Consider the following 25,872-nt stretch of genomic DNA (forward strand, 5'->3'; position numbering starts at 1 on the left):
TGACTGTCTATAATGTCTGTGTCAGCTCTTGCTGACTTTTGCCTCGACAGCTGCTGCGTCACCGTGTTCCCAGACTTCTGTACCTTGTGTAACGCCCTGGGTCGCGTTTTTCCTGTTCTGCGGTAGGTATTTCATTCAGCAGCTCTGTGAGATCAGTCTGTTCTGCTCTCAGCCTGTTCGGCTCATTGTTCAAGATAAGGGATGATGAGGAATGTGTGTCATCCAGTCAGGATGGTGGAACTAGGGGAGGTTTCTCTGGTGAGGGACACTGAAGTTGGGCTTGGGGCTTTTGTTCGGGGGTAGATGAAGGGAGAAGACACTGGAGAGAACAGGTCGTGAGATTCGATTCGGTGTGGGACCGTGATCCGATGGTCCGGTGCCGAGACCGATTGAGGTTCGGTGAATATGGTGAAATGTTGAGCTCCAACTTGTGAATATTTAACTGTTTAATTAAAATGGCCCTTCTCTTTTTGTTTTTCTTTACTGACCCTTTAGTTCAGATTCATAAATATATTTCCTCTATTCGAATGCAGTGTCCTGTCTGTTACTCCGTGGCACTAATATCTAACAGGGCAGCAAATTACACGGCATCCACACAAACCGGGGTTCGGGATGGAGAACCGTCTCGATCTCACAAGTTTGACGGGACCAGACAGTATCTTCCCGAGACTCACACAGCCAAGGAAACCAGAGGGTTTCGCTTGTGATCCCCTCAGTCTGCAATGCTCCCTCCCTGGTAAGGACCAGTGGTGGGGGGGGGGTGTATCAGAGTAAATCCCCACAACCCCTGCTGGACAGTGGGGAGCAGCGGGTGTGCACTTGGCATCTGCTGACACACTCCGTCCCGACAGGGTGGGAGCAGAGTGTGAGAGCGAATAACTGGAGCAATCCCGCCACGTGCTGGCCGCACCGGGTATAAAGAAAATGATATTTAAGATTCATTGCGTTATTTTCTGACGCAAGTCAAGTCACTTTTATTGTCATTTCGACCATAACTGCTGGTACAGTACACAATAAAAACGAGACAACGTTTTCAGGACCATGGTGCTGCATGAAACAATACAAAAACTACACTGAACTATGTAAAAAACACAAAAACTACACTAGACTACAGTCCTCCCCAGGACTGCGTAAAGTGCACAAGACAGTGCAGGCACTACAATAAATAATAAACAGGACCATAGGCACAGTAGAGGGCAGTAGGTTGGTGTCAGTCCAGGCTCTGGGTATTGAAGAGTCTGATGGTTTGGGGGAAGAAACTGTTACACAGTCTGGTCGTGAGAGCCCGAATGCTTCGGAGCCTTTACCCAGACGGCAGGAGGGAGAAGAGATTGCATGATGGGGTGTGTGGGGTCCTTCATAATGCTGTTTGCTTTGCGGAAGCAGCGTGTGGTGTAAATGTCCGTGACGGCAGGAAGAGAGACCCCGATGATCTTCTCAGCTGACCTCACTATCTGCTGATCGGAGATGGTGCAATTTCTGAACCAGGAGTTGATGCAGCTGCTCAGGATGCTCTCAATACAACCCCTGTAGAATGTGATGAGGATGGGGGGTGGGAGATGGACTTTCCTCAGCCTTCGCAGAAAGTAGAGACACTGCTGGGCTTTCCTTGCTCTGGAGTTGGTGTTGAGTGACCAGGTGAGATTCTCCGCCAGGTGAAAACCAAGAAATTTGGTGCTCTTAACGATCTCTACCGAGGAGCCGTCGATGTTCAGCGGGGAGTGGTCGCTCCGTGCCCTCCTGAAGTCAACAACCATCTGTTTTGTTTTGCTCACATTCAGAGACAGGTTGTTGGCTCTGCACCAGTCCGTCAGCTGCTGCATCTCCTCTCTGTAAGCTGACTCGTCGTTCTTACTGATGAGACTCACCACGGTTGTGTCATCAGTGAACTTGATGATGTGGCTCAAGCTGTGTGTTAGAGCACAGTCATGGTCAGCAGACTGAACAGCAGTGGACTGAGCACACAGCCTTGTTGGGCCCCCGTGCTCAGTGTGATGGTGTTGGAGATGCTGCTCCCGATCCGCACTGACTGAGGTCTCCCAGTCAGGAAGTCTAGGATCCAGTTGCAGAGGGAGGTGTTCAGGCCCAGTAGGCTCAGCTTTCCAATCAGTTTCTGAGGAATGATTGTGTTGAATGCTGAACTGAAGTCTATGAACAGCATCTGAACGTACGTGTCTTTCTTGTCCAGGTGGGTTAGGACCAGGTGGAGGGTGATGGGAATGGCATCGTCTGTTGAGCGTTTGGGACGGTACGTGAACTGCAGGGGGTCCAGTGAGGGGGGCAGCAGGGTCTTGATGTGCCTCATGGTGAGCTCAGCTCAGGGTATTCACAAACAAAGGAGATGCTGCACACGTGTTCAAGGCCACGAGAAAACAGCTCATTAGAACCAGCACAAATGCAATACAGACAGAAAAATCAAAAGTCTGCAGTAGCTGCAGTACAGAATCAAAATAGTTCTTATCATTCACTGAGCCGATCTCCGCAATGTCAGAAGGGCGTCACAGCTCCCCATCCCTAGTCCCCATCCCCTCGTCCCGATCTTTTCTAAATCTCAGCACTAACACTGGTGGTGATCTAGCCTCAGACAAAACTCTCCCATTGTACAAAGAAAATGCCCCTTTTTATACCATTTAACATTCCATCAAAGCATAACATAATCATCGCCCCAGTATTTCTCCGTAGCTTGGTGGTTCCAGCTAAACCCTCTTATCTATAACGACCTGCAGCCCAGACACAAAATTACAGAAGAAGCTAACAACGGGGATGTAAGGAGGAAAACATTCTTCATCGGTATTTCATCCTCATGATGTGCATCCAAAATAGGGACAAGACATTGGTGAATCAGAGGGAAAACAGACCATTGACACATCCCAACCTGACACCATTTTGCCTTTGAACTTCCATTTTATTTTGGCATGTCCCAAGGAGGAATCACAATTAACTCTTTCCTCACACAGGGAGGTGTACCTTCTCCAGTGTCTCCCGGAGTTGAGACAGGGGTGTAGTGCACCCGTAAGATCATTGACTCAGTGGAGTATCTCTGAGATCACACTTGAAGTGTTCCCCGATGTTCACGGTAACAGGGTCTGAATAAACTGACTTGTTCCCGAAACTCACCACTGCTGTCTGGCAGGTTCTTTCTGTGCTGTTCCATCTGAACCGTGTTTAAGTGGGAGACGGGTCCCCACACCCACAATCCAACCCCCAGTCCCTCTGTCCCTCGAGCTGCTGTTGTGGACGCTGCCTGATGAAGACTGTCAGACTCAGCGACGTGGAGATTGCAGAGCAACACTCAGGCATTCCACATATCTACCACTCTGTGGGTGAAAAAAGCTTTTCCTCATCTCTGTTCTAAATGGCCTACCCCTTATTCTTAAACTGTGGCCTCTAGTTCTGGACTCACCCATCAGCGGGAACATGTTTCCTGCCTCCAGCGTGTCCAATCCCTTAATAATCTTATATGTTTCAATCAGGTCCCCTCTCATCCTTCTAAATTCCAGTGTAGACAAGCCCAGTCGCTCCAATCTTTCAACATATGACAGTCCCGCCATCCCGGGAATTAACCTTGTGAACCTACGCTGCACTCCCTCAATAGCAAGAATCTCGTGCATTTACAGTCCCTTGTGCCCCTCTTTTCAGGACTTGTCCCTTCAGTTCTGCCGTAATCTGAACAAGCTCTTCTCTCCGGCTTTATCTATGTTAGACTTGTTTAGTGTGTTTCTGATCGCTGCTGTGGAAATGAATGAACACGATTCCTGCTTCACTGAAAAGGAACGTTCATTCCCCAGACTGCAGCGCCCCTAGTGGACAGTCCCGGTACCGCAGCGCCCCGGTGGACAGTCCCGGTACCGCAGGGTTCGGCAGCTCCCAGGAAGTGAAAGGACCCTGAACCCGGAAGTACCGGGAGTTAACATGGCTTCGAAAGGACAGGTCGAGAGTTTAACCGAGGAGGTAACTTGTCCCATCTGCCTGGATTTCTTCACCGATCCGGTTATACTGGAGTGTGGACACAACTTCTGCCGCTCCTGTATCACACGGTATTGGGAAAGGGAGGAGAGAAACTCCTGCCCGGAATGTAGAGAGGAGTTTGCAGACCGCACCCTCAAGGTCAATCGGGCCTTGGCAAATCTGTCTGAGAAAACTCGAAAACTAAACCTGAATCTCAAAGGGAAGGAAAGTAAACTTCACTGCGAGAAACATGAGGAAGAATTGAAGCTGTTTTGTGAGACGGACAAGATACTGATCTGCCTGATCTGTGCGACTGCGCGGGAACACAAGTCTCACAACTTCATGCCGGTTAACGAAGCCGCTGAAATCTACAAGGTAAAACGAACCAGGTTTTGATCAGCTGTTTACTTGGTTGCATATTTTGGTCTAATGTCTTCACTCTCTGATTCCCAGGGTCGGGTTAAATCTTCCTTAGACTCTCTCACTAAAAAGAAATCGGACTTCGAGGAGATGGAGCAACAACAGAAAGAGAAGATTTCTGGAGTTCGGGTGAGGCTCCTGAGCAGAATTTACAAATTCGATGTGAAGTTTTGTTCCCTTTAATGCAGAATAGCAGAATATCGCAGCTCCAGTAACCTGGGATTGATCCTGACCCCTGGAGCCGTCTGCGTGGAGTTTGCATGTTCTCCCCGTAACCAGTACCTTCCTTTAGCCCACATTGCCTGGTTGAACGGTAAATTTGCCACTGTAATTAACCTTGTGAAGTTGGGTGTCTGTGAATCAGGTCGGAGTTAGTGGGTCAGAGACGGAATGTATGTTTCTGGGAGACGTGGGGGAATGTGATGGAGGGGATTGATCTGAGAACCAGCATAGACTTCAATGGGCTGAATGGTTACCTGCCATGTCAGAAGGAAATACAACACTAATCTGTTATAGTAAACTGGCCTCTCCTTTCATTGACAGGAACAGTCACACAGATTTCAGTCCCACATCACATCCCATTTTGCTGAACTGCGCCGGGTTCTCACCGAGAAAGAGCAGCGCGCACTCCGAGATCTCAGGGAAGAGGAGGAGAGGATTCTGAATCCAATGGAAAAAAATCTTCGAGAGATTCAAGAGAATTTAAATTCTATCCAGGAGGAAATCTCGAAGTTACAGGAACGGATGGGTCAACACGAAAATATCATGTTCCTCATGGTGAGAGATTTCAGTTTGGTTCTGTGAATGTGCAGAGTCACAAAATGATGCATTTTATCACAAATACTGTAGTTGGAAACTGATTTCCACCATGTGGAACTGTTCAGATTTGTCATGGTCCCAAACCGGCCTCCCACAACATCTGTACATCACAGGACAGTCTGCAACCTTCTCAGGAATGAGTTACTCTGATCAGAGGCTGTGATTCCCACGTATAATATCCCCGATACTCAGAGTAACGCCCAGTTACAGTCACGGGCTGTGAGTGTGGTTCTGATATTCTCTTCACCACGTTTCTTGTGGGATTTATTAGCAACCATCTGGTGTTTTATCTTTGACTTTTGGTCTCACAGAAGCAGAAATATTTTCTCCACTCCCACCCCATCAAATCCATTCGGAATGTCAAATTCCTCTATCTGATCCTCCCTGACATCGTATCCGGATAACAATACACAACCTGTCCAGTCTCTCCTGTACGTTCCATCCTCTCAGTTATGGTATAAATCTCATAAACACTCCTTGTACTTTCTCCCGTGGTTCTGTGTCCCTCTTTCTCCATTCGTTTCAGTGGGAGAGAGTTAAGTGGGAATTTTCAGCAGCTTGTAATAACTTGGCTCAGATTCCTGCTGTTCGGATGCCGACAGTCAGTCTCAGTCAATTGAGATCTGTGTTTTATTTATTTCAGGAGGAAGCTCGTCAGAAGAGGAGGTAGGACATGGTCTTTACTGAAACTCTGTGTGGATTTGTAAAATAGTTCAAATATCACTGATGTTCAGTTTATAACAAGATGTGTAATATTTACAGCATCAGTGATGATACCCAGACATTGTCAGTGACAGATGGTGCCCTACTGGCTGAAAAATTCTATCACCCCTATTTGTTCGACACGGCATTGGGAGAAGCGTTGGACAGCATTAAACGAGGTAAAACATACAGATTCATTCCGGCACCAACCCCACCTGACAGGAGGCATCACTGCCACATGGTCAGCTGGAGATGTCAGACCCTTGAACAAACCAAACGAGGGACAATATACAAACAATTCACTGGTCGAATCACTGCATCCTGATCCCATTTGCACTGGACAAACAAACCAATGCACAGGTTTGAATCCTGACGTGGTAGCTCTGGAATTAATATTCCATTAATGACATTAAAGGGGATAAAATCTGGTATCACTGTGGTGACAGGGATTGTCAGAAAAATACACCAGTCCTTCGTGCCCCTTCCCCTGTCTGACCTGTCCGTGACCGCAGTCTGATTGACTCAGCTCTGCCCCCTGCTGGACTCGCCAGTCTCACTGTTGTCATCAAACCACCACATTGAGTCTGAGCCCAGACACACCAACCAGCATTAACACTGGTGGACACAGCATAACTGGTCTGGCAAATCTCCCTCACACACATTCACAAGAAGGTTCAGCAGATTGTAGTCAGAGCCTCAGCATTGCACATTGTTAGTACGCAGGGAACCGTACTCTCTCCGGTCCTGTTCACCCTGTACACATCAGACTTCCAATATAACTCGGAGTCCTGCCATGTGCAGAAGTTCGCTGATGACACGGCCATAGTGGGGTGTGTCAGGAATGGACAGGAGGAGGAGTATAGGAAACTGATACAGGACTTTGTGATATGGTGCAACTCAAACTACCTGCGTCTCAATATCACCAAGACCAAGGAGATGGTGGTGGACTTTAGGAGATCTAGGCCTCATATGGAGCCAGTGATCATTAATGGAGAATGTGTGGAGCAGGTTAAGACCTACAAGTATCTGGGAGTACAGTTAGACGAGAAGCTAGACTGGACTGCCAACACAGATGCCTTGTGCAGGAAGGCACAGAGTCGACTGTACTTCCTTAGAAGGTTGGCGTCATTCAATGTCTGTAGTGAGATGCTGAAGATGTTCTATAGGTCAGTTGTGGAGAGCGCCCTCTTCTTTGTGGTGGCTTGTTGGGGAGGAAGCATTAAGAAGAGGGACGCCTCACGTCTTAATAAGCTGGTAAGGAAGGCGGGCTCTGTCGTGGGCAAAGTACTGGAGAGTTTAACATCAGTAGCTGAGCGAAGGGCGCTGAGTAGGCTACGGTCAATTATGGATAACTCTGAACATCCTCTACATAGCACCATCCAGAGACAGAGAAGCAGTTTCAGCGACAGATTACTATCGATGCAATGCTCCTCAGACAGGATGAAGAGGTCAATACTCTCCAATGCCATTAAGCTTTACAATTCTACCGCCAGGACTTAAGAACTTTTTAAAAGCTATTATTAATGCTTTTTGAGATAGTGATTTAGATGCATATCATATTTTTTACTGAGTTAAGTATTGTATGTAATTAGTTTTGCTACAACAAGTGTATGGGACATTGGAAAAAAGTTGAATTTCCCCATGGGGATGAATAAAGTATCTATCTATCTATCTATCTATCTATCAGTAACCTGGAAACTATTCTCTTCAGACACAGTGAATGGTTTCTATTTGAACAATTCACACACGTGTCACACATTGTCAACACACACTGGATATGTGAAGACACACTGTAACATACAAATAGTTCAATGTGCACACTCACCTTCATTGTGTACACACACTCACTGATAATTACCACAACCTACACACACACACGATACATTGATATATTGATAATATCCAAATGCACCATCGGAGTGGGACACATTGTCAGAGACACAGACACATTTCCGTGTGTTTGTCCCATATCCTTCTAACCATTGCCTTTTGTTGTACCTGTCTAAATTGATTTTATAATATTTTAATTTTACCTCTTTCTACGGCTTCCTTTGGCAGCAAATTCCACATGTACCCACTTCCCTCACAGTGAGGAAGTTGCCCTGCAGATCCCTTGAAAAACTTTCCGCTCTCACCTTCAGTCTCTGCCCTCTAGTTCTGGACTCCCCTGGAGTTCCCTGGTGTGACCTTCCAGCCCTTCTTACGACAGCACCTGAGCCACCCTCCAGTCTTCCAGCAGCTCACCTGTGGGGAAATGTGAAGCAAATATATCTGCCAGAGTCTCTGCAAATTCACCCTCTGTCCTAATGTGGGGAGAGGGTTTGTGGGAAAGGAGACCCTTATCACCCATATTCATCCCCCTTCACCTTCTGTTTCCATCTACACACACAGTTCACCACAGGCTTTCCACCCCTCCCCCATCTGGTCCTGGATCCATCTGCCATTCATCTCTCCCCTAATGGTTCCCATTGTCATAAACAGGAAAAAGTCTGCAGATGCTGGAATTCCAAATCAACACACACAAAATGCTGGAGGAACTCAGCAGGTCAGGCAGCATCTATTGGAATGAATAAACAGTTGATGTTTTGGGCTGTGATCCTTTTTCAGGACTAAAATTGAAGGGGGGAGATGCCAGAATAAAAAGGTGGGGAGAGGGGAGAGAGGCTAGCTGGAAGGTGATAGGTGAAGCCGGGGGTGGGAAAGCTGAAGGGCTGGAGAGGAAGGAATCTTATCAGAGAGGAGAGGGAACCCGGGGAGTAGTGGTAGGGAGGTGGGAAGACATTATATGCCAGAGTGGGGAATAGAAGAAGAGGGGAGGGGTGAGAAAAATTTTACCTGAAGAAGAAATCAATATTCATGCCATCAGGTCAGAGGCTACCCAGGCAGAATACAAGGTGTTCTCCTCCATCCTGAGGATGGCCTCATCTTGGCGCAAGAGGCGGCCATGGACCGACATTTTGGAATGGGAATTAAAATGTTTGGTCACTGGGAAGTTCCCCTTTGGGCGGATAGAGTGGAACCTCCTTTACCGATCATATTCCAGCACAGGTTGGCCTTTGAGCTCCTGTTTTTCACCCTCCCACAGCTGTCTCCCACCTTCCCTGCAACCCCGCTCCGACTAGCGATCAAAACTTTCATTGTGTTGGTCTCCACCTGTCATTCATTTCCCAGTGACTCCCAACTCCACAGTCCACACTCCCCACCCTTCCACTACCTCGAGCAACCTGCCTGACATCTTTCACCAATCTTCAGTCCACAGTCACTTCAGACTCCTGTCTCATCACTCCCCTTCTCCTCTGCTCAATCTAACCCCTCATAACCTTATATATTTCAGTCAGATCACCTCCCAGTCCATTTACCTGCATTTGGCCCGTATCCTTCTAAACCTCCCCGTCATCATTTCTCAGTCCCAGGCCTCAACGCCTCTTCTGTGCCAGTTCCACAGGGCCCTCAATTCCCCCGTGTTACAGAAGATGATCAACCTCATTTTCTACCACATTACAGAAGCAAATGTGCTTCAGGTCCTAAAATGCAGAAAGGGAGACAAATCCCCAGGTCCTGATCAAGTGTATCCCAGGACATTGTGGAAAGCTCAGGAGGAGAGTGTGGAGCCCATTTTGGAGACGTGTGTCATTGATAACTATGGGTGAGGGGCTAGAAGACTGGAGGGAGACTAATGTTGAACATTTATTGAAGATTGACTGTAGGGAAAAGTCTGGGAAGTACAGACTGGTGAGCCTAATGTCAGTGGAGGGTACATTAATGGCGGGGATTCTGAGAGACAGGATCTACATTCATTTGGAAAGGTGAGGACTAATCAGGGATACCCAGCTTGGATTTCTGTATGGACGTTACGGTAGCATAGTGGTTAACACAACGCTTTACAGTATCAGCGACCCGGGTTCATGTCCCGTCACTGGCTGTAAGGAGTTTGTACGTTCTCCCCGTGACCGTGTGGATTTCCTCTGGGTTCTCCGGTTTCACAGTTCAAACCCGTACCGGATGGCAGGTTAATTGGTCATTGTAACTTGTCCCATGGCCAGGCTCGGATTAAATCAGGGGTTGCTTGGTGGTGGGGGTTATTGTAACTTGTCTCATGGTCAGGCTGAGATTAAATCAGGGGTTGCTGGGTGGTGGGGGTCATTGTAACTTGTCCCATGGTCAGGCTCGGATTAAATCAGGGGTTGCTGGGTGGTGAGGGTCATTGTAACTTGTCCCATGGTCAGGCTCGGATTAAATCAGGGGTTGATGGGTGGTGAGGGTCATTGTAACTTGTCCCATGGTCAGGCTCGGATTAAATCAGGGGTTGCTGGGTGGTGGGGGTCATTGTAACTTGTCCCATGGTCAGGCTCGGATTAAATCAGGGTTTGCTGGGTGGTGGGGGTCATTGTAACTTGTCCCATGGTCAGGCTCGGATTTAATCAGGGGTTGCTGTGTGGTGGGGGTCATTGTAACTTGTCCCATGGTCAGGCTCGGATTAAATCAGGGGTTGCTGTGTGGTGGGGGTCATTGTAACTTGTCCCATGGTCAGGCTCGGATTAAATCGGGTTGCTGGGTGGTGGGGGTCGAAGGGCTGGAAGGGCCTATTCCGTGCTGTATCTCAATAAATAAATTACAGCTGATGGAAGTGCAGTAGTCTTCGTCTCCATGGAGTTTAGGGAGGGATTTGACAAGGCAGCAGAGAGTTAGATCACATGGGATACAGTACGATCTGGAATAGGATACAGAGTTGTCTGGGTGGAGTACTGTGACCAGTGGTTGTGCTGCAGAGATCGGTGCTGGGTCCACTGTTTTTCATCATTCATATGAACGATTAAGAGAGAATGTAGGTGACGTGTTTAGTAGGTTTGTGAAGGACTCTAAAATTGGTTGTTTCATAGACAGTGAAGAGGTTATTTATTTATTTAGAGACAGTTTGAAACAGGCCTTCCCAGACCAACGACCCGCTCCACCCAGCACCCCAACTATTTAAAACCAGCCTAATCACGGGGCAATGTACAATGACCATTTAACCTACAAACCGTTATGTCTTTGTACGAGCGTCACAGAGTGATAGAAACTAACAGCACAGGCCCTTCAGCCCACCTGGTCTATACCGAAGCATTTAAACTACCTGCTCCCATCGACCTGCACCAGGACCATGACTCTCTAATTCTCTGCTTCTCCCCCCAGTCTCTGTCACCCTGGATGTGGAAACGGCGCATCCGGCACTCGAGGTGTCTGAGGATCGGAAGAGTGTGAGACGGACCGGGACCTGGAGGAATCTCCCTGACACTGGGAAGAGGTTCACAATCCGGCTTTGTGTGCTGGGATCGGAGGGATTCACATCAGGGACACATTACTGGGAGGTGGAGGTGATGGGGAATGGGGGCTGGTGTCTGGGAGTCGCCGCAGAGTCTGTGGAGAGGAAGGGAGAACTCAGAAAGAGTCCGGAGAACGGTTTCTGGATCATCGAGCGTATTAATGACAAGATGCGGGTCTACACCTCCCCTGGGTTCCGTCACCCGGCCGGTCCCATCCCCAGGAGGGTGGGAGTTTATCTCAGTTATGAGTCCGGGATAATTTCATTTTACAATGTGGAGACCAAGTCCCATCTCCACACCTTCAGTGGGAATGAATTTACGGAGAAACTTTATCCTTTATTGGAGACTTGGGATATAAACAAGTGGCTGAGAATCAGCTCCGGATCCGCTCCGGGTCTGTAAACGGGTCAGGTCCGGGACCAGAGTCAGGAGTAAGTCAGTGTAAATATAAATGTGCGGAGAGTGAAATAAACACGATGTGAGAATTATCGATCCATTAATTTTAACCCGTTCACCGCATCCGTCAACGGAACAAAAACACTGCGGATTCAGCAGCAGCCGCGGGCAGTGGGTCCTGAGCTCCCCGGCTCCCCCGGGTACTAAGGTCCACCGGGACTGACAGGGTAACTGGGGCAAGTGATGGTGCTGCTGACTGGGAGAGGGAGGTCAGGGTGAATCTTGGTAAGACACAAAGCGCCTGGGTCTCCCAGCGTGTCAGGTAACATCTGTGTAGGCAAATGGCTAGGTGATGGGTGGATCCAGGTAGATGAGGGAGGGGTGGAGTGTGGAAGTGAGTCAGATACTGGGAGGTGTCAGTGTCAGGGACAAAGGGCTGAAGATTTTGGAATCTGACAGGAGGGGAAAGTGGAGCCTGGAGTAAAGGGAGGGAGGTGGGGAGGAGTGTGTGGGTGGTAGGCAGATGGAGAGGGTGGGGAGGAGTGTGTGGGGGATGGGAAGATGGAGAGGGTAGGGAGGAGTGTGTGGGGGGATGGGAAGATGGAGAGGGTGGGGAGGAGTGTGTGAGTGGTGGGAAGATGGAGAGTGTGGGGAGGAGTGTGTGTGATCGGCAGATGGAGAGGGTAGGGAGGAGTGTGTGGGTGGTGGGCAGATGGAGAGGGTGGGGAGGAGTGTGTGGGTGATGGACAGATGGAGAGAGTGGGGAGGAGTGTGTGGGTGGTGGGCAGATGGAGAGGGTAGGGAGGAGTGTGTGGGTGATGGGCAGATGGAGTGGGTGGGGAGGAGTGTGTGAGGGATGGACAGATGGAGAGGGTGGGGAGGAGTGTGTGGGTGGTGGGCAGATGGAGAGGGTAGGGAGGAGTGTGTGGGGGGATGGACAGATGGAGAGTTTGGGGAGGAGTGTGTGGGGGGATGGACAGATGGAGAGGGTGGGAGGAGTGTGTGGGTGATGGACAGATGGAGAGAGTGGGGAGGAGTGTGTGGGGGGATGGAGAGTGTGGGGAGGAGTGTGTGGGGGATGGGAAGATGGAGAGGGTGGGGAGGAGTGTGTGGGTGGTGGGAAGATGGAGATTGTGGGGAGGAGTGTGTGTGATCGGCAGATGGAGAGGGTAGGGAGGAGTGTGTGGGTGATGGGCAGATGGAGAAGGTGTGGAGGAGTGTGTGGGGGATGGACAGATGGAAAGGGTGGGGAGGAGTGTGTGGGTGGTGGGCAGATGGAGAGGGTGGGGAGGAGTGTGTGGGTGATGGACAGATGGAGAGAGTGGGGAGGAGTGTGTGGGTGGTGGGCAGATGGAGAGTGTGGTTGGGGTGATGGACAGATGGAGAGGGTGGGGAGGAGTCTGTGGGGGATGGGCAGATGGAGAGGGTGGGCAGGAGTGTGTGTGTGATGGGAAGATGTAGAGGGTGGGGAGGAGTGTGTGGGTGGTGGGCAGATGGAGAGGGTGGGGAGGAGTATGTGGGTGATGGACAGATGGAGAGGGTGGGGAGGAGTGTGTGGATGATGGGCAGATAGAGAAGCTGGGGAGGAGTGTGGGTGACGGGAAGATGGAGAGGGTGGGGAGGAGTGTGTGTGATGGGCAGATGGAGAGGGTGGCGTGTGGGGCATGGGAAGATGGAGAGGGTGGGGAGGAGTGTGTGGGGGATGGACAGATGGAGAGGGTGGGGAGGAGTGTGTGGGGGGATGGGCAGATGGAGAGGGTGGGGAGGAGTGTGTGGGGGATGGACAGATGGAGAGGGTGGGGAGGAGTGTGTGGGGGGATGGGCAGATGGAGAGGGTGGGGAGGAGTGTGTGGGTGATGGACAGATGGAGAGGGTGGGGAGGAGTGTGTGGGTGATGGGCAGATGGAGAGGGTGGCGTGTGGTGCATGGGAAGATGGAGAGGGTGGGGAGGAGTGTGTGGGTGATGGACAGATAGAGAGGCTGGGGAGGAGTGTGGGTGACGGGAAGATGGAGAGGGTGGGGAGGAGTGTGTGTGATGGGCAGATGTTGAGGGTGGCGTGTGGGGCATGGGAAGATGGAGAGGGTGGGGAGGAGTGTGTGGGGGATGGACAGATGGAGAGGGTGGGGAGGAGTGTGTGGGGGATGGACAGATGGAGAGGGTGGGGAGGAGTGTGTGGGGTGATGGACAGATGGAGAGAGTGGGGAGGAGTGTGTGGGTGATGGGAAGATGGAGAGTGTGGGGAGGAGTGTGTGGGTGGTGGGCAGATGGAGAGTGTGGTTGGGGTGATGGACAGATGGAGAGGGTGGGGAGGAGTTTGTGTGGGATGGGAAGATGGAGAGTGTGGGGGATGGGCAGATGGAGAGGGTGGGGAGGAGTGTGTGGTGTGATGGAAAGATGGAGAGAGTGGGGTATGGGAAGATGGAGAGGGTGGGGAGGAGTGTGTGGGGGGGATGGACAGTTGGAGAGGGTGGGGAGGAGTGTGTGGGGGATGGACATGGAGAGGGTGGGGAGGAGTGTGTGGGTGATGGACAGATGGAGAAGGTGGGGAGGAGTGTGTGGGTGATGGACAGATGGAGAAGGTGGGGAGGAGTGTGTGGGGGGATGGACAGATGGAGAGGGTGGGGAGGAGTGTGTGGAGGATGGGAAGATGGAGAGGGTGGGGAGGAGTGTGTGGGGTGATGGAGAGGGTGTGGAGGAGTGTGTGGGTGGAGGTAAGATGGAGAGGGTGGGGAGGAGTGTGTGGATAGTGGGCAGATGGAGAGGGTGGGGAGGAGTGTGTGGGGGATGTGCAGATGGAGAGTGGGGAGGAGTGTGTGGGTGGTGGGCAGATGGAGAGAGTGGGGAGGAGTGTGTGGGTGGTGGGCAGATGGAGACGGTGTGGAGGAATGTGTGGGTGGTGGGAAGATGGAGAGTATGGGGAGGAGTGTGTGGGTGGAGGGAAGATGGAGAGGGTGGGGAGGAGTGTGTGGGGGATGGGCTGATGGAGAGTGGGGAGGAGTGTGTGGGTGGTGGGCAGATGGAGAGAGTGGGGAGGAGTGTGTGGGTGGTGGGCAGATGGAGACGGTGGGGAGGAATGTGTGGGTGGTGGGAAGATGGAGAGTATGGGGAGGAGTGTGTGGGTGGAGGGAAGATGGAGAGGGTGGGGAGGAGTGTGTGGATGGTGGGCAGATGGAGAGGGTGGGGAGGAGTGTGTGGGGGGATGGACAAATGGAGAGGGTGGGGAGGAGTGTGTGGGTCGTGGGAAGATGGAGAGGGTAGGGAGGAGTGTGTGGGTGATAGGAAGAATGGGAGGGTGGGGAGGAGTGTGTGGGGTGATGGACAGCTGGAGAGGGTGGGGAGGAGTGTGTGGGTGATGGGAAGATGGAGAGAGTGGGGAGGAGTGTGTGGGGGGATGGACAGATGGAGAGGGTGGGGAGGAGTGTGTCGGGTGATGGACAGATGCAGAGGGTGGGGAGGAGTGTGTGGGTGGTTGGCAGATGGAGAGTGTGGTTGGGGTGATGGACAGATGGAGAGTGTGGGGAGGAGTCTGTGGGGTGATGGACAGATGGAGAGGGTGGGGAGGAGTGTGTGGGTGATGGACAGATGGAGAGGATGGGGAGGAGTGTGTGGGTGATGGACAGATGGAGATAGTGGGGAGGAGTGTGTGGATGATGGGCAGATAGAGAAGCTGGGGAGGAGTGTGGGTGACGGGAAGATGGAGAGGGTGGGGAGGAGTGTGTGTGATGGGCAGATGGAGAGGGTGGCGTGTGGGGCATGGGAAGATGGAGAGGGTGGGGAGGAGTGTGTGGGGGATGGACAGTTGGAGAGGGTGGGGAGGAGTGTGTGGGGGGATGGGCAGATGGAGAGGGTGGGGAGGAGTGTGTGGGGGATGGACAGATGGAGAGGGTGGGGAGGAGTGTGTGGGGGGATGGGCAGATGGAGAGGGTGGGGAGGAGTGTGTGGGTGATGGACAGATGGAGAGGGTGGGGAGGAGTGTGTGGGTGATGGGCAGATGGAGAGGGTGGCGTGTGGGGCATGGGAAGATGGAGAGGGTGGGGAGGAGTGTGTGGGTGATGGACAGATAGAGAGGCTGGGGAGGAGTGTGGGTGACGGGAAGATGGAGAGGGTGGGGAGGAGTGTGTGTGATGGGCAGATGGAGAGGGTGGCGTGTGGGGCATGGGAAGATGGAGAGGGTGGGGAGGAGTGTGTGGGGGATGGACAGATGGAGAGGGTGGGGAGGAGTGTGTAGGGGATGGGCAGATGGAGAGGGTGGGGAGGAGTGTGTGGGGTGATGGACAGATGGAGAGGGTGGGGAGGAGTGTGTGGGGGATGGACAGATGGAGAGGGTGTGGAGGAGTGTGTGGGGGATGGACAGATGGAAAGGGTGGGGAGGAGTGTGTGGGTGGTGGGCAGATGGAGAGGGTGGGGAGGAGTGTGTGGGTGATGGACAGATGGAGAGAGTGGGGAGGAGTGTGTGGGTGGTGGGCAGATGGAGAGTGTGGTTGGGGTGATGGACAGATGGAGAGGGTGGGGAGGAGTCTGTGGGGGATGGGCAGATGGAGAGGGTGGGCAGGAGTGTGTGTGTGATGGGAAGATGTAGAGGGTGGGGAGGAGTGTGTGGGTGGTGGGCAGATGGAGAGGGTGGGGAGGAGTATGTGGGTGATGGACAGATGGAGAGGGTGGGGAGGAGTGTGTGGATGATGGGCAGATAGAGAAGCTGGGGAGGAGTGTGGGTGACGGGAAGATGGAGAGGGTGGGGAGGAGTGTGTGTGATGGGCAGATGGAGAGGGTGGCGTGTGGGGCATGGGAAGATGGAGAGGGTGGGGAGGAGTGTGTGGGGGATGGACAGATGGAGAGGGTGGGGAGGAGTGTGTGGGGGGATGGGCAGATGGAGAGGGTGGGGAGGAGTGTGTGGGGGATGGACAGATGGAGAGGGTGGGGAGGAGTGTGTGGGGGGATGGGCAGATGGAGAGGGTGGGGAGGAGTGTGTGGGTGATGGACAGATGGAGAGGGTGGGGAGGAGTGTGTGGGTGATGGGCAGATGGAGAGGGTGGCGTGTGGTGCATGGGAAGATGGAGAGGGTGGGGAGGAGTGTGTGGGTGATGGACAGATAGAGAGGCTGGGGAGGAGTGTGGGTGACGGGAAGATGGAGAGGGTGGGGAGGAGTGTGTGTGATGGGCAGATGTTGAGGGTGGCGTGTGGGGCATGGGAAGATGGAGAGGGTGGGGAGGAGTGTGTGGGGGATGGACAGATGGAGAGGGTGGGGAGGAGTGTGTGGGGGATGGACAGATGGAGAGGGTGGGGAGGAGTGTGTGGGGTGATGGACAGATGGAGAGAGTGGGGAGGAGTGTGTGGGTGATGGGAAGATGGAGAGTGTGGGGAGGAGTGTGTGGTTGGTGGGCAGATGGAGAGTGTGGTTGGGGTGATGGACAGATGGAGAGGGTGGGGAGGAGTTTGTGTGGGATGGGAAGATGGAGAGTGTGGGGGATGGGCAGATGGAGAGGGTGGGGAGGAGTGTGTGGTGTGATGGAAAGATGGAGAGAGTGGGGTATGGGAAGATGGAGAGGGTGGGGAGGAGTGTGTGGGGGGGATGGACAGTTGGAGAGGGTGGGGAGGAGTGTGTGGGGGATGGACATGGAGAGGGTGGGGAGGAGTGTGTGGGTGATGGACAGATGGAGAAGGTGGGGAGGAGTGTGTGGGTGATGGACAGATGGAGAAGGTGGGGAGGAGTGTGTGGGGGGATGGACAGATGGAGAGGGTGGGGAGGAGTGTGTGGAGGATGGGAAGATGGAGAGGGTGGGGAGGAGTGTGTGGGGTGATGGAGAGGGTGTGGAGGAGTGTGTGGGTGGAGGTAAGATGGAGAGGGTGGGGAGGAGTGTGTGGATAGTGGGCAGATGGAGAGGGTGGGGAGGAGTGTGTGGGGGATGTGCAGATGGAGAGTGGGGAGGAGTGTGTGGGTGGTGGGCAGATGGAGAGAGTGGGGAGGAGTGTGTGGGTGGTGGGCAGATGGAGACGGTGTGGAGGAATGTGTGGGTGGTGGGAAGATGGAGAGTATGGGGAGGAGTGTGTGGGTGGAGGGAAGATGGAGAGGGTGGGGAGGAGTGTGTGGGGGATGGGCTGATGGAGAGTGGGGAGGAGTGTGTGGGTGGTGGGCAGATGGAGAGAGTGGGGAGGAGTGTGTGGGTGGTGGGCAGATGGAGACGGTGGGGAGGAATGTGTGGGTGGTGGGAAGATGGAGAGTATGGGGAGGAGTGTGTGGGTGGAGGGAAGATGGAGAGGGTGGGGAGGAGTGTGTGGATGGTGGGCAGATGGAGAGGGTGGGGAGGAGTGTGTGGGGGGATGGACAAATGGAGAGGGTGGGGAGGAGTGTGTGGGTCGTGGGAAGATGGAGAGGGTAGGGAGGAGTGTGTGGGTGATAGGAAGAATGGGAGGGTGGGGAGGAGTGTGTGGGGTGATGGACAGCTGGAGAGGGTGGGGAGGAGTGTGTGGGTGATGGGAAGATGGAGAGAGTGGGGAGGAGTGTGTGGGGGGATGGACAGATGGAGAGGGTGGGGAGGAGTGTGTCGGGTGATGGACAGATGCAGAGGGTGGGGAGGAGTGTGTGGGTGGTTGGCAGATGGAGAGTGTGGTTGGGGTGATGGACAGATGGAGAGTGTGGGGAGGAGTCTGTGGGGTGATGGACAGATGGAGAGGGTGGGGAGGAGTGTGTGGGTGATGGACAGATGGAGAGGATGGGGAGGAGTGTGTGGGTGATGGACAGATGGAGATAGTGGGGAGGAGTGTGTGGATGATGGGCAGATAGAGAAGCTGGGGAGGAGTGTGGGTGACGGGAAGATGGAGAGGGTGGGGAGGAGTGTGTGTGATGGGCAGATGGAGAGGGTGGCGTGTGGGGCATGGGAAGATGGAGAGGGTGGGGAGGAGTGTGTGGGGGATGGACAGTTGGAGAGGGTGGGGAGGAGTGTGTGGGGGGATGGGCAGATGGAGAGGGTGGGGAGGAGTGTGTGGGGGATGGACAGATGGAGAGGGTGGGGAGGAGTGTGTGGGGGGATGGGCAGATGGAGAGGGTGGGGAGGAGTGTGTGGGTGATGGACAGATGGAGAGGGTGGGGAGGAGTGTGTGGGTGATGGGCAGATGGAGAGGGTGGCGTGTGGGGCATGGGAAGATGGAGAGGGTGGGGAGGAGTGTGTGGGTGATGGACAGATAGAGAGGCTGGGGAGGAGTGTGGGTGACGGGAAGATGGAGAGGGTGGGGAGGAGTGTGTGTGATGGGCAGATGGAGAGGGTGGCGTGTGGGGCATGGGAAGATGGAGAGGGTGGGGAGGAGTGTGTGGGGGATGGACAGATGGAGAGGGTGGGGAGGAGTGTGTAGGGGATGGGCAGATGGAGAGGGTGGGGAGGAGTGTGTGGGGTGATGGACAGATGGAGAGGGTGGGGAGGAGTGTGTGGGGGATGGACAGATGGAGAGGGTGGGGAGGAGTGTGAGGGTGATGGGCAGATGGAGAGGGTGGGGAGGAGTGTGTGGGGTGATGGACAGATGGAGAGGGTGGGGAGGAGTTTGTGGGTGATGGGAAGATGGAGAGTGTGGGGAGGAGTGTGTGGGTGGTGGGCAGATGGAGAGTGTGGTTGGGGTGATGGACAGATGGAGAGGGTGGGGAGGAGTTTGTGTGGGATGGGAAGATGGAGAGTGTGGGGGATGGGCAGATGGAGAGGGTGGGGAGGAGTGTGTGGTGTGATGGAAAGATGGAGAGAGTGGGGTATGGGAAGATGGAGAGGGTGAGGAGGAGTGTGTGGGGGGGATGGACAGATGGAGAGGGTGGGGAGGAGTGTGTGGGGGATGGACAGATGGAGAGGGTGGGGAGGAGTGTGGGTGATGGACAGATGGAGAAGGTGGGGAGGAGTGTGTGGGTGATGGACAGATGGAGAAGGTGGGGAGGAGTGTGTGGGTGATGGACAGATGGAGAGGGTGGGGAGGAGTGTGTGGAGGATGGGAAGATGGAGAGGGTGGGGAGGAGTGTGTGGGGTGATGGAGAGGGTGTGGAGGAGTGTGTGGGTGGAGGGAAGATGGAGAGGGTGGGGAGGAGTGTGTGGATGGTGGGCAGATGGAGAGGGTGGGGAGGAGTGTGTGGGGGATGTGCAGATGGAGAGTGGGGAGGAGTGTGTGGGTGGTGGGCAGATGGAGTGAGTGGGGAGGAGTGTGTGGGTGGTGGGCAGATGGAGACGGTGGGGAGGAATGTGTGGGTGGTGGGAAGATGGAGAGTATGGGGAGGAGTGTGTGGGTGGAGGGATGATGGAGAGGGTGGGGAGGAGTGTGTGGGGGATGGACAGATGGAGAGGGTGGGGAGGAGTGTGTGGGGTGATGGACAGATGGAGAGAGTGGGGAGGAGTGTGTGGGTGATGGGAAGATGGAGAGTGTGGGGAGGAGTGTGTGGGTGGTGGGCAGATGGAGAGTGTGGTTGGGGTGATGGACAGATGGAGAGGGTGGGGAGGTGTTTGTGTGGGATGGGAAGATGGAGAGTGTGGGGGATGGGCAGATGGAGAGGGTGGGGAGGAGTGTGTGGTGTGATGGAAAGATGGAGAGAGTGGGGTATGGGAAGATGGAGAGGGTGGGGAGGAGTGTGTGGGGGGGATGGACAGTTGGAGAGGGTGGGGAGGAGTGTGTGGGGGATGGACAGATGGAGAGGGTGGGGAGGAGTGTGTGGGTGATGGACAGATGGAGAAGGTGGGGAGGAGTGTGTGGGTGATGGACAGATGGAGAAGGTGGGGAGGAGTGTGTGGGGGGATGGACAGATGGAGAGGGTGGGGAGGAGTGTGTGGAGGATGGGAAGATGGAGAGGGTGGGGAGGAGTGTGTGGGGTGATGGAGAGGGTGTGGAGGAGTGTGTGGGTGGAGGTAAGATGGAGAGGGTGGGGAGGAGTGTGTGGATAGTGGGCAGATGGAGAGGGTGGGGAGGAGTGTGTGGGGGATGTGCAGATGGAGAGTGGGGAGGAGTGTGTGGGTGGTGGGCAGATGGAGAGAGTGGGGAGGAGTGTGTGGGTGGTGGGCAGATGGAGACGGTGTGGAGGAATGTGTGGGTGGTGGGAAGATGGAGAGTATGGGGAGGAGTGTGTGGGTGGAGGGAAGATGGAGAGGGTGGGGAGGAGTGTGTGGGGGATGGGCTGATGGAGAGTGGGGAGGAGTGTGTGGGTGGTGGGCAGATGGAGAGGGTGGGGAGGAGTGTGTCGGGTGATGGACAGATGCAGAGGGTGGGGAGGAGTGTGTGGGTGGTTGGCAGATGGAGAGTGTGGTTGGGGTGATGGACAGATGGAGAGTGTGGGGAGGTGTGTGTGGGGTGATGGACAGATGGAGAGGGTGGGGAGGAGTGTGTGGTGGATGGACAGATGGAGAGAGTGGGGAGGAGTGTGTGGGTGATGGGAAAATGGAGAGTGTGGGGAGGAGTGTGTGGGGGATGGGCAGATGGAGAAGGTGGGGAGTAGTGTGTGGGGTGATGGACAGATGGAGAGAGTGGGGAGGAGTGTGTGGGTGGTGGGCAGATGGAGAGTGTGGTTGAGGTGATGGACAGATGGAGAGTGTGGGGAAGAGTGTGTGGGGGATGGGCAGATGGAGAAGGTGCGGAGGAGTGTGTGGGTGATGGACAGATGGAGAGTGTGGGGAGGAGTGTGTGGGTGATGGACAGATGGAGAGAGTTGGGAGGAGTGTGTGGGGTGACGGACAGATGGAGAGAGTGGGGAGCAGTGTGTGGGTGGTGGGCAGATGGAGAGTGTGGTTGGGGTAATGGACAGGTGGAGAGGGTGGGGAGGAGTGTGTGGGGGATGGGAAGATGTAGAGGGTGGGGAGGAGTGTGTGGGTGGTGGGCAGATGGAGAGGGTGGGGAGGAGTATGTGGGTGATGGACAGATGGAGAGGGTGGGGAGGAGTGTGTGGGATGATGGGCAGATGGAGAGGGTGGGGAGGAGTGTGTGGGGGATGGACAGATGGAGAGCGTGGGGTGGAGTGTGTGGGTGATGGGCAGATGGAGAGGATGGGGATGAGTGTGTGGGTGATGGACAGATGGAGAGGGTGGGGAGGAGTGTGTGGTGGATGGACAGATGGAGAGGGTGGGGAGGAGTGTGTGGGGGGATGGGCAGATGGAGAGGGTGGGGAGGAGTGTGTGGGGGATGGACAGATGGAGAGGGTGGGGAGGAGTGTGTGGGGGGATGGGCAGATGGAGAGGGTGGGGAGGAGTGTGTGGGTGATGGACAGATGGAGAGGGTGGGGAGGAGTGTGTGGGTGATGGGCAGATGGAGAGGGTGGCGTGTGGTGCATGGGAAGATGGAGAGGGTGGGGAGGAGTGTGTGGGTGATGGACAGATAGAGAGGCTGGGGAGGAGTGTGGGTGACGGGAAGATGGAGAGGGTGGGGAGGAGTGTGTGTGTGATGGGCAGATGGAGAGGGTGGCGTGTGGTGCATGGGAAGATGGAGAGGGTGGGGAGGAGTGTGTGGGGGATGGACAGATGGAGAGGGTGGGGAGGAGTGTGTGGGGGATGGACAGATGGAGAGGGTGGGGAGGAGTGTGTGGGGTGATGGACAGATGGAGAGAGTGGGGAGGAGTGTGTGGGTGATGGGAAGATGGAGAGTGTGGGGAGGAGTGTGTGGGTGGTGGGCAGATGGAGAGTGTGGTTGGGGTGATGGACAGATGGAGAGGGTGGGGAGGAGTTTGTGTGGGATGGGAAGATGGAGAGTGTGGGGGATGGGCAGATGGAGAGGGTGGGGAGGAGTGTGTGGTGTGATTGAAAGATGGAGAGAGTGGGGTATGGGAAGATGGAGAGGGTGAGGAGGAGTGTGTGGGGGGGATGGACAGATGGAGAGGGTGGGGAGGAGTGTGTGGGCGATGGACAGATGGAGAGGGTGGGGAGGAGTGTGTGGGTGATGGACAGATGGAGAAGTTGGGGAGGAGTGTGTGGGTGATGGACAGATGGAGAAGGTGGGGAGGAGTGTGTGGGTGATGGACAGATGGAGAGGGTGGGGAGGAGTGTGTGGAGGATGGGAAGATGGAGAGGGTGGGGAGGAATGTGTGGGGTGATGGAGAGGGTGTGGAGGAGTGTGTGGGTGGAGGGAAGATGGAGAGGGTGGGGAGGAGTGTGTGGATGGTGGGCAGATGGAGAGGGTGGGGAGGAGTGTGTGGGGGGATGGACAAATGGACAGGGTGGGTAGGAGTGTGTGGGGTGATGGACAGATGGAGAGGGTGGGGAGGAGTGTGTGTGTCGTGGGAAGATGGAGAGGGTAGGGAGGAGTGTGTGGGTGATGGGAAGAATGGGAGGGTCGGGAGGAGTGTGTGGGGTGATGGACAGCTGGAGAGGGTGGGGAGGAGTGTGTGGGTGATGGGAAGATGGAGAGAGTGGGGAGGAGTGTGTGGGGGATGGACAGATGGAGAGGGTGGGGAGGAGTGTGTCGGGTGATGGACAGATGCAGAGGGTGGGGAGGAGTGTGTGGGTGGTTGGCAGATGGAGAGTGTGGTTGGGGTGATGGACAGATGGAGAGTGTGGGGAGGAGTGTGTGGGGGATGGACAGATGGAGAGAGTGGGGAGGAGTGTGTGGGTGATGGGCAGATGGAGAGGGTGGCGTGTGGTGCATGGGAAGATGGAGAGGGTGGGGAGGAGTGTGTGGGTGATGGGAAAATGGAGAGTGTGGGGAGGAGTGTGTGGGGGATGGGCAGATGGAGAAGGTGGGGAGGAGTGTGTGGGGGGGATGGACAGATGGAGAGGGTGGGGAGGAGTGTGTGGGGGATGGACAGATGGAGAGGGTGCGGAGGAGTGTGTGGGGTGACGGACAGATGGAGAGAGTGGGGAGCAGTGTGTGGGTGGTGGGCAGATGGAGAGTGTGGTTGGGGTAATGGACAGGTGGAGAGGGTGGGGAGGAGTGTGTGGGGGATGGGCAGATGGAGAGGGTGGGCAGGAGTGTGTGTGATGGGAAGATGTAGAGGGTGGGGAGGAGTGTGTTGGTGGTGGGCAGATGGAGAGGGTGGGGAGGAGTGTGTGGGTGATGGACAGATGGAGAGGGTGGGGAGGATTGTGTGAGTGATGGGCAGATGGAGAGGCTGGGGAGGAGTGTGGGGGTGTTGGGAAGATGGAGAGTGTGGGGAGGAGTGTGTGTGATCGGCAGATGGAGAGGGTAGGGAGGAGTGTGTGGGTGGGGGGCAGATGGAGAGGGTGGGGAGGAGTGTGTGGGTGATGGACAGATGGAGAGTGTGGGGAGGAGTGTGTGGGTGGTGGGCAGATGGAGAGGGTAGGGAGGAGTGTGTGGGTGATGGGCAGATGGAGTGGGTGGGGAGGAGTGTGTGAGGGATGGACAGATGGAGAGGGTGGGGAGGAGTGTGTGGGTGGTGGGCAGATGGAGAGGGTAGGGAGGAGTGTGTGGGGGGATGGACAGATGGAGAGTTTGGGGAGGAGTGTGTGGGGGGATGGACAGATGGAGAGGGTGGGAGGAGTGTGTGGGTGATGGACAGATGGAGAGAGTGGGGAGGAGTGTGTGGGTGGTGGGCAGATGGATAGGGTAGGGAGGAGTGTGTGGGGGGATGGACAGATGGAGAGTGTGGGGAGGAGTGTGTGGGGGATGGGAAGATGGAGAGGGTGGGGAGGAATGTGTGGGTGGTGGGAAGATGGAGATTGTGGGGAGGAGTGTGTGTGATCGGCAGATGGAGAGGGTAGGGAGGAGTGTGTGGGTGATGGGCAGATGGAGAGGGTGTGGAGGAGTGTGTGGGGGATGGACAGATGGAGAGGGTGGGGAGGAGTGTGTGGGTGGTGGGCAGATGGAGAGGGTGGGGAGGAGTGTGTGCATGATGGACAGATGGAGAGAGTGGGGAGGAGTGTGTGTGTGGTGGGCAGATGGAGAGTGTGGTTGGGGTGATGGACAGATGGAGAGGGTGGGGAGGAGTCTGTGGGGGATGGGCAGATGGAGAGGGTGGGCAGGAGTGTGTGTGTGATGGGAAGATGTAGAGGGTGGGGAGGAGTGTGTGGGTGGTGGGCAGATGGAGAGGGTGGGGAGGAGTATGTGGGTGATGGACAGATGGAGAGGGTGGGGAGGAGTGTGTGGATGATGGGCAGATAGAGAAGCTGGGGAGGAGTGTGGGTGACGGGAAGATGGAGAGGGTGGGGAGGAGTGTGTGTGATGGGCAGATGGAGAGGGTGGCGTGTGGGGCATGGGAAGATGGAGAGGGTGGGGAGGAGTGTGTGGGGGATGGACAGATGGAGAGGGTGGGGAGGAGTGTGTGGGGGGATGGGCAGATGGAGAGGGTGGGGAGGAGTGTGTGGGTGATGGACAGATGGAGAGGGTGGGGAGGAGTGTGTGGGTGATGGGCAGATGGAGAGGGTGGCGTGTGGTGCATGGGAAGATGGAGAGGGTGGGGAGGAGTGTGTGGGTGATGGACAGATAGAGAGGCTGGGGAGGAGTGTGGGTGACGGGAAGATGGAGAGGGTGGGGAGGAGTGTGTGTGATGGGCAGATGTTGAGGGTGGCGTGTGGGGCATGGGAAGATGGAGAGGGTGGGGAGGAGTGTGTGGGGGATGGACAGATGGAGAGGGTGGGGAGGAGTGTGTGGGGGATGGACAGATGGAGAGGGTGGGGAGGAGTGTGTGGGGTGATGGACAGATGGAGAGAGTGGGGAGGAGTGTGTGGGTGATGGGAAGATGGAGAGTGTGGGGAGGAGTGTGTGGGTGGTGGGCAGATGGAGAGTATGGTTGGGGTGATGGACAGATGGAGAGGGTGGGGAGGAGTTTGTGTGGGATGGGAAGATGGAGAGTGTGGGGGATGGGCAGATGGAGAGGGTGGGGAGGAGTGTGTGGTGTGATGGAAAGATGGAGAGAGTGGGGTATGGGAAGATGGAGAGGGTGGGGAGGAGTGTGTGGGGGGGATGGACAGATGGAGAGGGTGGGGAGGAATGTGTGGGGGATGGACAGATGGAGAGGGTGGGGAGGAGTGTGTGGGTGATGGACAGATGGAGAAGGTGGGGAGGAGTGTGTGGGTGATGGACAGATGGAGAAGGTGGGGAGGAGTGTGTGGGGGGATGGACAGATGGAGAGGGTGGGGAGGAGTGTGTGGAGGATGGGAAGATGGAGAGGGTGGGGAGGAGTGTGTGGGGTGATGGAGAGGGTGTGGAGGAGTGTGTGGGTGGAGGTAAGATGGAGAGGGTGGGGAGGAGTGTGTGGATAGTGGGCAGATGGAGAGGGTGGGGAGGAGTGTGTGGGGGATGTGCAGATGGAGAGTGGGGAGGAGTGTGTGGGTGGTGGGCAGATGGAGAGAGTGGGGAGGAGTGTGTGGGTGGTGGACAGATGGA

General features: G+C 55.1%; 1 protein-coding gene across 1 annotated transcript; it reads left to right on the forward strand.

The window, feature by feature from the left end:
• The first annotated feature begins 3,912 nt into the window (after window positions 1-3,912).
• LOC140720044 (nuclear factor 7, brain-like) lies at window positions 3,913-11,692 on the forward strand. Its single transcript, XM_073034946.1, has 6 exons — window positions 3,913-4,323; window positions 4,402-4,497; window positions 4,912-5,145; window positions 5,831-5,853; window positions 5,950-6,068; window positions 11,062-11,692. The coding sequence occupies exons 1-6, from the start codon at window positions 3,913-3,915 to the stop codon at window positions 11,592-11,594; spliced, it is 1,416 nt and encodes a 471-aa protein (XP_072891047.1). The 3' UTR covers window positions 11,595-11,692.
• The last annotated feature ends 14,180 nt before the right edge of the window (window positions 11,693-25,872 follow it).

Source organism: Hemitrygon akajei, chromosome 2 (assembly GCF_048418815.1).
Source record: "Hemitrygon akajei chromosome 2, sHemAka1.3, whole genome shotgun sequence".
NCBI lineage: Eukaryota > Metazoa > Chordata > Chondrichthyes > Myliobatiformes > Dasyatidae > Hemitrygon > Hemitrygon akajei.